This window comes from Prorops nasuta, unplaced genomic scaffold, assembly GCF_024137725.1.
Source record: "Prorops nasuta isolate Cenicafe-Biocafe unplaced genomic scaffold, Cenicafe_Pnas_1.2 PNAS00004, whole genome shotgun sequence".
Taxonomy (NCBI): Eukaryota; Metazoa; Arthropoda; class Insecta; order Hymenoptera; family Bethylidae; genus Prorops; species Prorops nasuta.
In genome coordinates, this window is record NW_027116801.1 from 7,945,483 (window position 1) to 7,962,604 (window position 17,122).

The 17,122-nt window shown below is 35.9% G+C and overlaps 1 protein-coding gene across 4 annotated transcripts; it reads right to left on the reverse strand.

The window, feature by feature from the left end:
• Positions 1 to 392: 392 nt before the first annotated feature.
• Positions 393 to 3,059, reverse strand: ohgt (ohgata). Of its 4 annotated transcripts, none has more exons than XM_066726538.1 (8): positions 2,871 to 3,059; positions 2,435 to 2,569; positions 2,079 to 2,194; positions 1,687 to 2,013; positions 1,362 to 1,614; positions 1,149 to 1,294; positions 870 to 1,066; positions 393 to 800 (listed from the first exon to the last, which is right to left on the reverse strand). In XM_066726538.1, the coding sequence occupies exons 2-8, from the start codon at positions 2,493 to 2,495 to the stop codon at positions 662 to 664; spliced, it is 1,239 nt and encodes a 412-aa protein (XP_066582635.1). In that variant the 5' UTR covers positions 2,496 to 2,569; positions 2,871 to 3,059; the 3' UTR covers positions 393 to 661. The 4 variants fall into 4 exon arrangements, with proteins under 4 accessions (XP_066582635.1, XP_066582633.1, XP_066582632.1 ...); XM_066726536.1 differs by having other exon boundaries at positions 2,802 to 3,059; XM_066726535.1 differs by having other exon boundaries at positions 2,435 to 2,607; positions 2,802 to 3,059.
• Positions 3,060 to 17,122: the final 14,063 nt, after the last annotated feature.

Sequence of the window (17,122 nt, forward strand, 5' to 3'; positions counted from 1 at the left end):
CATAATAATTTGTACATAATAAATTATTTGCATTCATTATAACAATTACTTATTTTTAAACTTCACTTTTTATAATTATAGCTACAATACTATATTTTTGTAGGACTAATAGTAATATTAATTTAATACCTAATACTAATGTCAAAATTGTATTACAAAAGTAATTATGTACTTCACACTGTGTGTATACATATCATTATAATTTTTGTAACATAGATAATATAAATACTTTTACAGTACATAAAAGAACATGCATGTATTTATGTGCTATTCTATTTTGTAAAAAAAAAAAGTCATACTTTCATAATAGTAACTGCAATTTTAATAACATTATTATTATAATCATTTAAAAAAAGAATTGAAAAAATTTTGCATTTTCTCTCAACTCAAGTCTCAGTCTATTAAATCTTTAAAAAACATTGTTTATTTTTTTTTTAATACACAATATTTATCACGTTTGATTATAACAGAAAATGTATTCACAGATACCAAAGAAGACTAGTATTTATATGAAATTCAGTATATATAGCCTTTTTAAAGCAGTTTTCGTGTATGTATGATATTATAAAATATATTTTCTAATCATGTTTAATATGTTACTCAGTTCATAACAGTTTTACAATACAAAGAATTACAGAGGAAACAGAAAGGATATCTTCCTTTACATTATTCCCTTATGTTTTAAGTTTAACCGCGTCAAGCCCCAGAAGCTTTGTGGCTTTAATTTACCTTGAACAGCTGTAAATTTCCATCCCATATGTGAGCCACAATGTTTACAATTAGCTATAGTCCAAGCATATCTAAAATAAGCCCTTATTGAGTTATTTGTTATTGTATAAAGTTGTTCTTTACATTTTTAATAAACTTACCCTGGAAACCAACTACACTCTGTTGATGGTGGACTATTGCTAAGTATAAGACCTTGAGCATGATAGAAAGTAACAGTTTCATGTATTACCCCAGAAGAATTGCAGTATGCACTTTGGGGTCCTTCTTTGCTCATAGGGAATATGTCTGATTGCTTCCCAATAAAAGAATCACAATTACAACAAACAAATACCCTATCCTGTAATAATGAAAATACATGATATGCAGAAATAATCATTAAACAAATACCTAATATTTTTCTACTTCTGGTATATACACACTTCTATAAGATATTTTATTTCTCTTTGTAGCCTAGAAATTGCACAATCATATTTAAGCACTATCATTCGCTCATTGTTATCCAGCAATAAATTCTGAGCTGCCCAGTATGATAATTCTACAGGATCTTTAGGTATATTGCTTCCTCCTGAGAATAATAATTATATTAAAATCTTTTCTATTTTTTTTCTAATTAGAAATGAAGTAAAACTTACTATTTTCTATAAATTTTAAATAATTTCTTATTCTTAAAGAAAGTCTTAAAGGATCGTACTGTCTGTATAACCATGCAGGCCAAGGTGTAACAGCAGCATCAAACTGTTCTATTTTTTCTTGGCTTCTTGCTTCAGCTTCGTTAAATGGTTGTGTTCTATAAGGGTCTAAGGGAGTTAATCTTTCATCTTGAAACGGTGATTTCAATATTACTTCTGGCAATATTCTCACATCAGCAAATATCTTGCCATATCCCTAAATATTCAATTGATTAATAAACAAGCATAATTAAAACTTCACAATTGTATCAAAAATTATAGAAATAACCTTAGTAAGAAGTCGCAAAATTTTAAAGCGCTGCCTTCCTTTAGCTTTCAAATTAAGTTCACCATTAGTCTCTTTGTACTCGTAAATTTCAGCTGTAGTTCCTATCTGCATCATTTTGTCATATCCTGAACATATCACACCAAATGTTCGGTCATTCTGTATACAAGTTTTTAACATTTCAATAGTCTGTCTTTCATAAACTGTCATTGGTAATGTTTGACCAGGAAATAAAACTATAGGTTGTTTCACTAATAATGGCAAATTCATGTAAATCCCATCGTCTAGTACTGTCCTTCCTCTAAGTTCTTCTAAATTTTGTCCAAGATACTATGTAAACAAATTTACAGTTAAAAAGATCTATATATTAGATTTCAAAAGACAATCAGGCTTACAGAATGTGTAGCAGGAAGAGCTAGATCAAAAGTATTTTCTGTAGGCAGTGGAACCTCCTCAGAACTGATTTCTGAGTAAATGGCTACATCTTGCTCTTGCCTAACACCACTATAATCTGCAATTATAATAAATATATATTTTAATTAAGACTGCAATCAGTCATAAAATCATAAAACAGATATAATGAATTAAACGTTAAATGTGATGAATGATTTAATATCTTAATGAGCACATATTAAACCAGTATATGATATTTGAGTGCTGATAAAGTTATAGAGAAAATACATCAACATATAGTCAGTGGATGAGCTTTACCACTCAACTTAATAATATAATCCAAATATATATTATATACCTAAAACATCCATCCCAAAGGACTCGTTTGATTCTGCATCGCTATTTTCATCGATATTCATTATTCTTTAGCAATCCTCTAACTTCATCTAAGTTTATTTGTGTAGAACTATCTGAGATTCTATTTAAGTCACTTCTGTTACAGTTGCGTGTTCCATAAAAAACAAAATAAATCTATAATAATATAATGGATAATTAAATTTTATTATAAAAATATCCGTATTCGTTCAAACCGCACGGTGGTCAATTCAATGCGTGTTCTGTGCACTTTGTAAATTTTACGTCCGTGAAAATAAACACAAAAACAATGATGCCAGAAAAGAAATTCTTTGGAGCAAAAAAACGCTTAAGAGAGAAAATTCTCGTACCTTAAACGTACGTCTAATGGAAAGTGATTTGCGTGTTCATGCTGCAGAAAAGTTCAATTTTGGCATTACTAATGAAAGGATCTTTGAAAATATAATTTTGGAATATCTTTATTGGCTGCGTCACGACACTGTCACTCTGTAAAAATTGCCCCTGGCTAGGCAATAGGCAGTGATAGTACTAGTGAGACAGTGATAGTGGTGAGAACTGGTGAGAACTGTGAGAAGACTGAGAAGTGAGGAGGCTGGTGGTGACCGCTGGTGACGGACGAGTGATGACACTGGACGTGGACGACCATGGATGACACTGGACGTTTACGTTCGTGTTCCGATCCAGATCACGATCCAACCTAACCGCAGAAATGCAACGTCGAAAGAAAATTACCAGATGAATCAGAGGCTTCCGCGTGAGCTCGATCCGATCCGATCAGGAGATTCAGAGGGTTGGTGATCAGACAGATCAGACAGATTTGGCTACCGTATTGGGGTATTACTGAGGTACCAACAGCGAACGGCATTAACGTATTTGAAGTGACAATAACTATTATCCAAAATAATTTTAATTTAAAAATATATAAAAAAGATAAGCTGATATTATAGAAAGCAATTATATTTAAAATGACATAAGCTTTCGGCATATTTTTGAAAATTCTTTGATATGGATATTATACAAAGCAATAGAATTAATATTGATTTTTTTCTTTAGATTTATGAAATAGAATAATGAATAGAAGTTGACAATATAGCATAGGTATATTAATGATATAGAATAAATAATATCTGAAAATATTTGTTTTTTTAATTACTATTTATATGTAACACATATCAGATCCATGTAAAAGTGTAGATTTTACTTGTTATAATAACTTAATTGTATATATACAGGGAGGTTCTCTAACGGCGGCATATAGGAGATTCGTGTTAGTTGACTATAGCGCTCAGGATGATGGTATCTGAGAGCGCTGATTGGTCAACATCATGTAGTGCCAACATGAAATGGTCCGTTACCAATAGATGAATACGAAAAATGAGACCCATTCGCCATTTTGGAGTAGAGAAGTGTTTACATGCTAGTTGTAGAAGAAAGAGGTGTGAAATTTTCACACCTCTTTCTTCTACAACTAGCATGTAAACACTTCTCTACTCCAAAATGGCGAATGGGTCTCATTTTTCGTATTCATCTATTGGTAACGGACCATTTCATGTTGGCACTACATGATGTTGACCAATCAGCGCTCTCAGATACCATCATCCTGAGCGCTATAGTCAACTAACACGAATCTCCTATATGCCGCTGTTGGCCTCCCTGTATATGTTTAACGTATGATAAAAAAATAAATTGCATTTATAATACTTGAAACGACAGTATAGACTTTGCTAATACTATGTGTCAAATAAAAAATTCCCCACTTTATACATTTTAGTAATAATTTAAAATTTTTCATTATTTGGAAAGCTTATAATATTTCTTTCTGAAGTCATATATGAGCAGTGTCTCCTCTTCACAAGTGCCTTATCAAGAATAAGCATAATTAGTGGAACCAATTGTTGAAGGCATATTACACTTGTAAAGGACTACGCATGGTGTAAAACCTTTTACGAAGAGGTGATACGGCTATATGAGCTACCAGAAATAAGAAAATGTACTATTATGTCTTCGTAAAAGGTTTTACCTCAGGCGTATTCCCTTTACATGTATAATATGCCTTCAACAATTGATTCCACTAATTATGCTTATCCTTGATAAGGCAATTGTGAAGAGGAGACACTGCTCAAATATGACTTCAGAAAGAAATTTTATAAGCTTTCCAAATAATAATAAATTTGTAATTATTACTAAAATGTATAAAGTGGGTAATTTTTTATTTGACACATAGTATTAGCAAAGCTTATACTGTCGTTTCAAGTATTATAAATGCTATTTATGTTTTTATTATACATTAAACATATATGTAGAATTAAGTTATTATTATAACAAGTAGAATCTACACTTTTACATGGATCTGGTATGTGTTACATATAAATAGTAATTAAAAAAACAAATATTTTCAGATATTATTTATTCTATATCATTAATATACCTATGCTATATTGTCAACTTCTATTCATTATTCTATTTCATAAATCTAAAGAAAAAAATCAATATTAATTCTATCACTTTGTACAATATCCATATCAAAGAATTTTCAAAAATATGTCGAAAGCTTATGTCATTTTAAATATAATTGCTTTCTATAATATTAGCTTATCTTTTTTATATATTTTTAAATTAAAATTATTTTGGATAATAGTTATTGTCACTTCAATTACACCAATGCCGCTCGCTGTTGGTACGTCAGTAATACCCCAATGCAGTAGCCAAATCTGTCTGATCAGTCTGATCACCAACCCTCTGAATCTCCTGATCGGATCGGATCGAGCTTACGCGGAAGCCTCTGATCCATCTAGTAATTTTTTTCCCGACGTTGCATTCCTGCGGCTAGGTTGGATCATGATCTGGATCGGATCACGAACGTAAACGTCCACTGACGACTTGATCACAGTGTGGCCAGATCGAGGACGGTTTCTATCCCCACCACGCTGTCCGGAGTGCGCACAGCTCTCACTGAGAGTTGTGCGCACAGAAATCGTCCTCGATTTGGCCACACTTTGATCAGTTGACTCTCACCAGAGATGAAACGGGAGATTGCTCATGCGAACACTGTGGGAAATTGATTCGTCGACCTTTCGGTTAACTTCACTCCGTACTTTTCTGAATTATACCACAGTATAGAAAAAATCATTTAAGTTGGTATCTGTTGTAGAAAGTATAGAAATATGAAAATAATATATATATTTTCATACTCATGTACATATAGTCTACTCGACATTAGTTCATCAAAATAGTAAATGTCAAATAGGTAAAATTCATGAAATATGAAGTATCAGTTGTTTGTAGCACAACAGAAAGAATTATAATAAATAGTTATTTAACCAATATTTTCAAAAATTATGTATTTCTTTAAAGTATGAAAATATTCTGTTTGTCTACAAATAAATCCTTCATTTGTAAATAAGTGTATGCAAGTTATTTAATCAAAAGTTGGACCAGCTGAAGTAAAGGGACTAATGCATAGCAGAAAGAAGAATAGTTGTCAGATGAGTATTCCAAACCACAAAAGCAAAACTGATTTGGATATTTTTCTTGGTTAAAATGTTTGTAATCATTTTTGTTACAGGAATCATTCATCAAGACACATGGTATAATTGTTATTATTTATTGCACATCTCTAATAAAACAGTGATTTGTGAAGTGGACAAAAATTCTTGTATATTTAAAAGTTGAGTGAAATCCATCTATTGCAGTCGCAGCTACTCCGTAAAACTTGGATTTGAAGACTTAAGTAAATCTCATCTAAAAAAATATAATTATTAAAATTAAGAAATGTAAGTCTATCATAATAAGTTATTATTTGTTTACCGTCAAAAGTCTATAGCATGGCCATTATTTTCTAAGACTTTGTTTAGTCTATGCGGGACGGAATTTACCAAATTTTCACAAATTTCAGGTTCTCCTCTCAATTCTTCCCAAACTCTCAACACATGATTTCTCAGGGCTTCTTTAGTTCTTTCAGCCTCTGGTCTCCATCGTTTGGTTATGATGCCCCAGATATTCTCTATGACATTTAAGTCAGGTGATTTGGAAGGCCAATCAACCAGAGAAATTTGTGGATGCCGGTTAAACCAATCTCGTGTCTTGAACGAGGTGTGTACGCTGGAATTATCCTGCACATAGTGAATGGTAGGCATTTCCTCCTCAGGATAGATTGCTCTTACTGTCGGCAGCATGACATCTTCCAATACATTGATATATATATCCGAGTTCATCTTAGTTTCTATTTGATGAAGCTCTCCAATGCCATGCTTGGACATCCAGCCCCAGAATGCCAACGATATTCTACAACTCCTGTCTCGAGGAAGAACATATTTTTCGTTCAACCTTTCGTCATCTGGCCTCCACACGTGCATTCGGCCGTCTGCTGTTGACACAAATACCTTCTCATCTGTCCAGATCGTATTATCCCAACAATCATCCTGTTGGCCTAAATATTCTAGAGCAAATCCTACACGTCTTTCTCTGTGCTCATTTGTGTATTTAATTTTTCTGCAAGGACGATGGCAATGGACACCTTCTCTATGCAGAATATTACGCACTGTTTTAGGTGTAATATTTAAATTTATCTCACTTAGAACTCTTGCAGATGCTTGGAAAGGATTGTTTTCCATTGAACTACGAATAATTCTGTTTTCTTCTGCAGTTGTTTTAGCAACTCCATGGTTTTCTTTTCTATGATCTGATAATCCTTCCAGGCCATTCTCTCTATACCGATCTATCCACTTACTCACTGTCTGCCTATGCAAATTTAACTTTCTTGCAATTTCAATATTGCTATAATTTTCTCTCTTCAATGCAATAATTTGCCCTCTTGTAATTAAATCTTTTTCCCTTTGATTCATTTTCACTTTTACTTAATTGTAACTTGCAGTCTTTATTTGTCTTTTGTTTTTTTCCCACTTAATTGTAACTTGCAGTCTTTTGTTTAAAACAAAAGACTGCAAGTTACAATTAAGTAAAAGTGAAAATGAATCAAAGGGAAAAAGATTTAATTACAAGAGGGCAAATTATTGCATTGAAGAGAGAAAATTATAGCAATATTGAAATTGCAAGAAAGTTAAATTTGCATAGGCAGACAGTGAGTAAGTGGATAGATCGGTATAGAGAGAATGGCCTGGAAGGATTATCAGATCATAGAAAAGAAAACCATGGAGTTGCTAAAACAACTGCAGAAGAAAACAGAATTATTCGTAGTTCAATGGAAAACAATCCTTTCCAAGCATCTGCAAGAGTTCTAAGTGAGATAAATTTAAATATTACACCTAAAACAGTGCGTAATATTCTGCATAGAGAAGGTGTCCATTGCCATCGTCCTTGCAGAAAAATTAAATACACAAATGAGCACAGAGAAAGACGTGTAGGATTTGCTCTAGAATATTTAGGCCAACAGGATGATTGTTGGGATAATACGATCTGGACAGATGAGAAGGTATTTGTGTCAACAGCAGACGGCCGAATGCACGTGTGGAGGCCAGATGACGAAAGGTTGAACGAAAAATATGTTCTTCCTCGAGACAGGAGTTGTAGAATATCGTTGGCATTCTGGGGCTGGATGTCCAAGCATGGCATTGGAGAGCTTCATCAAATAGAAACTAAGATGAACTCGGATATATATATCAATGTATTGGAAGATGTCATGCTGCCGACAGTAAGAGCAATCTATCCTGAGGAGGAAATGCCTACCATTCACTATGTGCAGGATAATTCCAGCGTACACACCTCGTTCAAGACACGAGATTGGTTTAACCGGCATCCACAAATTTCTCTGGTTGATTGGCCTTCCAAATCACCTGACTTAAATGTCATAGAGAATATCTGGGGCATCATAACCAAACGATGGAGACCAGAGGCTGAAAGAACTAAAGAAGCCCTGAGAAATCATGTGTTGAGAGTTTGGGAAGAATTGAGAGGAGAACCTGAAATTTGTGAAAATTTGGTAAATTCCGTCCCGCATAGACTAAACAAAGTCTTAGAAAATAATGGCCATGCTATAGACTTTTGACGGTAAACAAATAATAACTTATTATGATAGACTTACATTTCTTAATTTTAATAATTATATTTTTTTAGATGAGATTTACTTAAGTCTTCAAATCCAAGTTTTACGGAGTAGCTGCGACTGCAATAGATGGATTTCACTCAACTTTTAAATATACAAGAATTTTTGTCCACTTCACAAATCACTGTTTTATTAGAGATGTGCAATAAATAATAACAATTATACCATGTGTCTTGATGAATGATTCCTGTAACAAAAATGATTACAAACATTTTAACCAAGAAAAATATCCAAATCAGTTTTGCTTTTGTGGTTTGGAATACTCATCTGACAACTATTCTTCTTTCTGCTATGCATTAGTCCCTTTACTTCAGCTGGTCCAACTTTTGATTAAATAACTTGCATACACTTATTTACAAATGAAGGATTTATTTGTAGACAAACAGAATATTTTCATACTTTAAAGAAATACATAATTTTTGAAAATATTGGTTAAATAACTATTTATTATAATTCTTTCTGTTGTGCTACAAACAACTGATACTTCATATTTCATGAATTTTACCTATTTGACATTTACTATTTTGATGAACTAATGTCGAGTAGACTATATGTACATGAGTATGAAAATATATATATTATTTTCATATTTCTATACTTTCTACAACAGATACCAACTTAAATGATTTTTTCTATACTGTGGTATAATTCAGAAAAGTACGGAGTGAAGTTAACCGAAAGGTCGACGAATCAATTTCCCACAGTGAACTGCGAAGTCCCGAGGCAATCCCTACCGGTAGGCGGCGCTAGTGTTGGCAAACGCGTCTCAGGTCCATCTAACCCCTAACGCCATCTATCGGAAGAGACTACGAAGCACGAGCGTTAAGCTTAGAGTAGGGTAAAACAGATATACAGGGTCTTTTCCTAACGGCGGGACATAGGATTGTGTTATTTGACTATAGCATTGAAGCACTTACTATACATTAATATAATTAATAAAAGCGTAGATAGTTAAGTTTGTATATTGTTGCCAGAAAGCGGACTAAAGAGAGAGCGGAGATATTCTCGGACCTCTCTGTCTTTCTCGCTATTAGCGTCTAGCAGAAGAGTCGAGGCAAAATCTTTCCGTTTCGCTTTGCCGAAAATCTACCAATATTCGATGTCATTTACATTTGCAGCCCAATGCCTTTATACATGATTTTTTCAGCATATTTATTTATGAGCATTGACTTATTTAAATCAATAATAAATTAAGAAAAATGCGTATTTGATATATAATAATTATTTTAACTATAATTTCATCGTTATATTTCGCTTATTTCCGTAAAATCTGTATTTCTTTAGTTTATTATTGATTATTGTAAGTCAATCGCCATTAAAAAAAATTTAATCTTAAAAAAAAAAGAAAAGTACCGATCAGGAATCGAACCCGGACCCACGAATCGCCACGCGATTACCTTACCCCCTAGACCACGAGGCTTCTTCAGTGCACCGTAAACAGATAGTCTTCTTAGGGGCTTGAAATCTTCTTTTAAACCATATAAATAAACGAGCAACCGACAGCTTTATTCATTATTATTCTGTCATAATGGTACACAAATTAAGGAATAATTATATTTTGAATAGTTTTCAAAAGCTTTTCCAATAGCCAAGAACGAAGATAAATAATCAACGCTCGCAGTTTCCGTTCTTGCTTATTGGAAAAGCTTTTGAAAACTATTCATTATATAATTATTCTTTAATTTGTGTACCATTATGATAGAATAATAATGAATAAAGCTGTCGGTTGCTCGTTTATTTATATGGTTCAATAGAAGATTTCAAGCCCTTAAGAAGACTATCTGTTTACAGTGCACTGAAGAAGCTTCGTGGTCTAGGCGGTAAGGTAATCGCGTGGCGATTCGTGGGTCCGGGTTCGATTCCTGGTCGGTACTTTTCTTTTTTTTTTAAGATTAAATTTTTTTTAATGGCCGTTGACTTACAATAATCAATAATAAACTAAAGAAATGCAGATTTTACGGAAATAAGCGAAATATAACGATGAAATTATAGTTAAAATAATTATTATATATCAAATACGCATTTCCTTAATTTATTATTGATTTAAATAAGTCAATGCTCATAAATAAATATGCTGAAAAAATCATGTATAAAGGCATTGGGCTGCAAATGTAAATGACATCGAATATTAGTAGATTTTCGGCAAAGCGAAACGGAAAGATTTTGCCTCGACTCTTCTGCTAGACGCTAACAGCGAGAAAGACAGAGGCCCGAGAAAATATCTCCGCTCTCTCTTTAGTCCGCTTTCTGGCAACAATGCATATCTGTTTTACCCTATTCTAAGCTTAACGCTCGTGCTTCGTGGTCTCTTTCGATAGATGGCGTTAGGGGTTAGATGGACGGGATGGACCTGAGACGCGTTTGCCAACACCAGCGCCGCCTACCGGTAGGGATTGCCTCGGGACCTCGCATGAGCAATCTCCCGTTTCATCTCTGCTCTCACTCAATTCTCATGCATATAGATCTGTGTTCAAGAATTTACTGCCAGTCTGCCAATTGCCAATTGCCTGTATGTATGTACTATGTACTACATACAATATACATATACATACATACAGGTATGGCTGGGTATAGCTTTCCCTTTTTTTTTTTTTTTTTTTCCGACGCTTTGCGAGGTAGGGGGAAACTTCTTAAAGCCTTACGGCTTGTTAAGTACCTCTGGCGGCCGATGTTTTGGCCAGAGGTTATGTGGGATTCTAACCCACCAAAACCCCCTACCTGCCCCCCTACCCGGTACCAAGCATAGCTTATAACATCAGGTAGGAGGGTATACGCTCTACTCTACGACCGTATGCGGTCATCCCCAGACAAACAAAAACCCCAGACTCTACCTCACCCCAGAGGAGAGAGCAGCAGACTCCTCAGCTCGGACTCTACTGTCCTTGGAGGTGAGGACCCTAACCGAGAAGCTGGAAAATGCATTCCAAGCTCTCGGCGTACTCGTAACATGGGACACAAGGGTCTCCACCTCCAACGAGGGCACACCTAAAGCATCACAGAGTTCTGCTCTTTCGCATTCCCACAGGGGACACCACAACAGCTGGGTATAGCTTTCCCTTAATTTTTCGATGCTTTTAGGAATCGCTTTGAAAAGACCAGCGCTTTTACTTCGCGCGCCTAACTCATACATATGTACTCGCTTGCTTCGTATGTACACAGTGGGAAATTGAACCGTGTATGCTTTCAACTATATGTAGTGTAGTATATCATTTTCCATGTTAAATTTAAGAGTAAAGCTAGCAGAACCACACACGATTCAATTTCCCACTCTGCACTAAATTGGGTACCTCAACGTCCTCAACTCAATTATCAATTATCCTCGTACCGGTCGTCAGCGGATCGCGCGTCGTGGTTATTCGTAAAGACTGACATTTAGTTTAAATTAGTTGCGATTAAAAATAATTGAGTGTTTTACTCTCATCACATATATGCTATTTATTTTATAATATTAATAAAATTGTGCCTCGTTTTATAAAATTTAAATAAATTTAATTAGCTCTAATTATATTTTTAAAAGTTATTTAATTTTAATTAATATTTTATTAATTATTATAATTTTTTCTAAATAAATTTAAAATTCTGGTTAAAATTTTTTAATAGATAGTGGTGTGCAATTATAAGTATTCGGCATTGGTGACAAGTAAATTGTTTAAAAATTAAATTTAACTTCTCTATAGAGTTTCCGCATATTTAATTATTTCAAGAGCGAACTTTAAGTAATGGAGTTGGGATATTTTAATAGAATATATAGTAATAGAATGCAGTGTGTGATGAAAATAAAAGCTTTTATCTGTGTGTGATTCGCGTAATAATTAGAAAATCTGTGACTACAGTCAGTGCGTAGCGCGCCTATTGTGTATGTGTGTATGACTGTTGCAGCGACTAAAGACTGAAGCCTCAAGGAATGTTAAAGCCTATCAATTTTACTTTAATTATATTAAAGTTAAATAAATTAAAGTTAAATTAAATAATTTATTTCTGTTACGGTTGGCGACTTCACTACAGGATGAGAGCGCCCGTTTAAAAATTTCCTGTCGCGCAGTGCCGTTTGAAAAGCCGCCTCCCGTAGTGTTATTCGATAAATCCTCGTAGCGTAGCGCGGTTGTCCCGCGTAGTATACCTTAAAAAAAATCGCGTCGCGCAGTGCCATTTGAAAAATCCGAGTTTCGTAGTGTCGGTCGATAAGTGTTCGTCGCGGAGTGCTGTTGTCCCGAGTAGTATACGTTAAAATAAAATTCGCGTCGAGCAGTGTCCTTTGAAATATCCGCGTCTCGTAGTGCCAGTCGATAAGTGTTCGTCGCGGATTGCGGTTGTCCCGCGTAGTATACCTTTAAAAAAATCGCGTCGCGCAGTGCCGTTTGAAAAATCCGAGTTTCGTAGTGTCGGTCGATAAGTGTTTGTCGCGGGTGCTGTTGTCCCGAGTAGTATACGTTAAAACAAAATTCGCGTCGAGCAGTGTCCTTTAAAATATCCGCGTCTCGTACTGCCAGTCGATAAGTGTTCGTCGCGGAGTGCGGTTGTCCCGAGTAGTATACGATAAAATAAAATTCGCTTCGCTCAGTGCCGTTTGAAAAATCCGAGTTTCGTAGTGTCAGTCGTTAAGTGGTTGTCGCGGAGTGCGGTTGTCCCGACTAGCATACGATAGAAGAAAATTCGCTTCGCTCAGTGTCATTTGAAAAATCCGAGTTTCGTAGTGTCAGTCGATAAGTGTTCGTCGCGGAGTGCGGTTGTCCCGCGTAGTATACCTTTATAAAAATCGCGTCGCGCAGTTCCGTTTGAAACATCCGAGTTTCGTTGTGTCAGTCGATAAGTGTTCGTCGCGGAGTGCGGTTGTCCCGCGTAGTATACGTTAAAAAAAATCGCGTTCCGCTATGCCGTTTGAAAAATCCGAGTTCCCTAGTGTCAGTCGATAAGTGTTCGTCGCGGAGTGCGGTTGTCCCGAGTAGTATACGTTAAAACAAAATTCGCGTCGAGCAGTGTCCTTTAAAATATCCGCGTCTCGTACTGCCAGTCGATAAGTGTTCGTCGCGGAGTGCGGTTGTCCCGAGTAGTATACGATAAAATAAAATTCGCTTCGCTCAGTGCCGTTTGAAAAATCCGAGTTTCGTAGTGTCAGTCGTTAAGTGGTTGTCGCGGAGTGCGGTTGTCCCGACTAGCATACGATAGAAGAAAATTCGCTTCGCTCAGTGTCATTTGAAAAATCCGAGTTTCGTAGTGTCAGTCGATAAGTGTTCATCGCGGAGTGTGGTTGTCCCGCGTAGTATACATTAAAAACATCACGTCTCGCAGTGCCGTTTGAAAAATCCGAGTTTCGTAGTGTCAGTCATTAAGTGTTCGTCGCGGAGTGCTGTTGTCCCGAGTAGTATACGTTAAAATAAAATTCGCGTTCCGCTATGCCGTTTGAAAAATCTGAGTTCCGTAGTGTCAATCGATAAGTGTTCGTCACGGAGTGCGGTTGTCCCGCGTAGTATACGTTAAAAAAATCGCGTTCCGCTATGCCGTTTGAAACATCTGAGTTTCGTTGTGTCAGTCGATAAGTGTTTGTCGCGGAGTGCGGTTGTCCCGGGTAGTATAAGTTAAATTAAAATAAGCCTCGCGCGCGCGTAGTGTTATTCAAAAAATCCGAGTTTCGTAGTGTCAGTCGATAAGTGTTCGTCGCGGAGTGCGGTTGTCCCGCGTAGTATACGTTAAAATAAAATTCGCGTTGAGCAGTGTCCTTTGAAATATCCGCGTCTCGTAGTGCCAGTCGATAAGTGTTCGTCGCGGAGTGCGGTTGTCCCGAGTAGTATACGATAAAATAAAATTCGCTTCGCTCAGTGCCGTTTGAAAAATCCGAGTGTCGTAGTGTCAGTCGGTAAGTGTTCGTCGCGGAGTGCTGTTGTCCCGCGTAGTATTCCTTTAAAAAAATCGCGTCGCGGAGTATCGTTTGAATAATCCGAGTTTCGTAGTGTCAGTCGTTAGGTGGTTTTCGCGGAGTGCTGTTGTCCCGAGTAGTATACGTTAAAATAAATTTCGCGTTGAGCAGTGTCCTTTGAAATATCCGCGTCTCGTAGTGCCAGTCGATAAGTGTTCGTCGCGGAGTGCGGTTGTCCCGAGTAGTATACGATAAAATAAAATTCGCTTCGCTCAGTGCCGTTTGAAAAATCCGAGTGTCGTAGTGTCAGTCGATAAGTGTTCGTGGCGGAGTGCGGTTGTCCCGCGTAGTATACGTTAAAAAAATCGCGTTCCGCTATGCCGTTTGAAACATCTGAGTTTCGTTGTGTCAGTCGATAAGTGTTTGTCGCGGAGTGCGGTTGTCCCGGGTAGTATACGTTAAATTAAAATTCGCCTCGCGTAGTGTCGTTTCAAAATCTTTTTTTCGCGAATGAATAACGTCAGCGTCTTTATCTCCATCTCCATCATCATCATCAACGCCATCAACATCGCCATCCCCATCAACGGTATTATCGCAGAACATGTATGGATAATTGCTGGGAATTCGCCGAATGAGTAAGTCCCGCGGGTAAAACCGTGGAAATTTTTTTTATTAACTGAAGAATGACCGAAATCCTACCTGTAGAATATAATTGGTCTTTCTTCGGTTTAAATTATTTCATGTTTTTTTTTCATGTTATTTCTGATCCTCTATTGCGTCTATTTCTATTTTGCGCCAATTTTCTGTATTTCTTTAGGTTTAGATTTGCGTTATATGTAAGCTTTTTAGCTTTGCGAATTAGGTAGGCTTTATAGTTTTCGGTATTAGGCAGGTTACCATTTTCTGGTTTCTTATTTCCTTTTAAAATAAAGGGAATCGCCTCAACATCATTGTCCACGGGGATTCTATCTTCTCACATGTCCAGTTCAACTAATAAAGGGACATCTTAATTAAATTAGCGTTCACTCTAGACACAAAAAAGTTTCTCAATTAATAACTAGAATCAAATACTATTTGCTCTTTTTTATTAATAATATATTTTTGGTAGAATCTTTGTATTAATTACCATTTTTGCCAGTTCTTGAAATTCGTAATTATAAATTGAAATACGGAAATATTTTCCTTGAATATCCTTCTATATTTCAGGTTAAATACTCGTATTTCCAAGTTTTATTAACATTTATTTTTTTCAGGTGGAGTGGAAGAGGACTATTCCTAGAGACAAAACAGTCCAATATCGATATAAATTCGATAACGAATCGCTACCAACCCTGTACTACATTCTCCCTCGGTTGGAGAAAGACAAACCATCATTTGGGGTCAAACAGTCATCGGAGGACGTACTGGCAAATATCCTAATAATTTTTCTATTTTTCATACTCGATTAATTTTTTTAAGTTTTAGGGAGGACTCTTGTAGGACAAGACTACCAAGGAGTAGGGAGTAAACCCTGTCCGTTTACTTAAGTCCATATTTATTTAAATAATTTCAAGGATAGACAAATATAATTTTATTGTTTCCATTATTTGTTAATTCAAGTACAGATGTTTGCTGAGAAGTGGACTCTCGAGTGTCAACTGGCTCGGGCTGATCCTCCTTCAGTGACTGTCAACCCTTTCTTACTTTGTCCTTGTGGACTCTCGACGTTGGCTCATTAAGTTCACCTAATAGGGGTCCATCTTTATTGATGTGTAAATCGTTTCCTCGACGTAGTAGTTCTTCGTGTGACAACTCGGATCCACACCAAGGGACAAAGAAAGTAAGGGTAATTAGTCACTGAGGAGAGTATCAGTCATGATCTGGTCGACCTTTGTGTGAATTAACATTCACACTCGAGAGGAGGAAGCTTCTCAACTAAACGCTGGAAAGAAGTAACAATTTTTTTCCTCATTCATTCACTTTTACTATTATCGTTTTTAAATTTATATTTTTGTCTGTTCTTTAAATTCTCTATTATAATCTGAAATGTGGAAATATTTTCCTTGAAGATCTTACCACATTTTGGGTTGAATACTCGTTTTTTCAATTTTATTTTTGTTTTCTTTCAATTTCAGTTGGAGCGTGACAGGACCATGAACAGTGACCACATCGTCCAACATCCATATAAATCCTAGACGAATCTACACCAATCATACGCCGTTTCCACCTTGGATTGGACCGAGTCAAACCGTCACTTGGAATCGGGCCGTCACCGGGGGAGAACGTACTGGCAAATATCCTAATTATTTTTCTATTTTTCATACTCGTTTAATTTTTTTAAGTTTTAGGGAGTACTCTTGTAGGACAAGACTAACAAGGAGTAGGGAGTAAACCCTGTCCGTTTACTTAAGTCCATATTTATTTAAATAATTTCAAGGATAGACAAATATAATTTTATTGTTTCCATTATTTGTTAATTCAAGTACAGATGTTTGCTGAGAAGTGGACTCTCGAGTGTCAACTGGCTCGGGCTGATCCTCCTTCAGTGACTATCAACCCTTACTTACTTTGTCCTTGTGGACTCTCGACGTTGGCTCATTAAGTTCACCTAATAGGGGTCCATCTTTATTGATGTGTAAATCGTTTCCTCGACGTAGTAGTTCTTCGTGTGACAACTCGGATCCACACCAAGGGACAAAGAAAGTAAGGGTAATTAGTCACTGAGGAGAGTATCAGTCATGATCTGGTCGACCTTTGTGTGAATTAACATTCACACT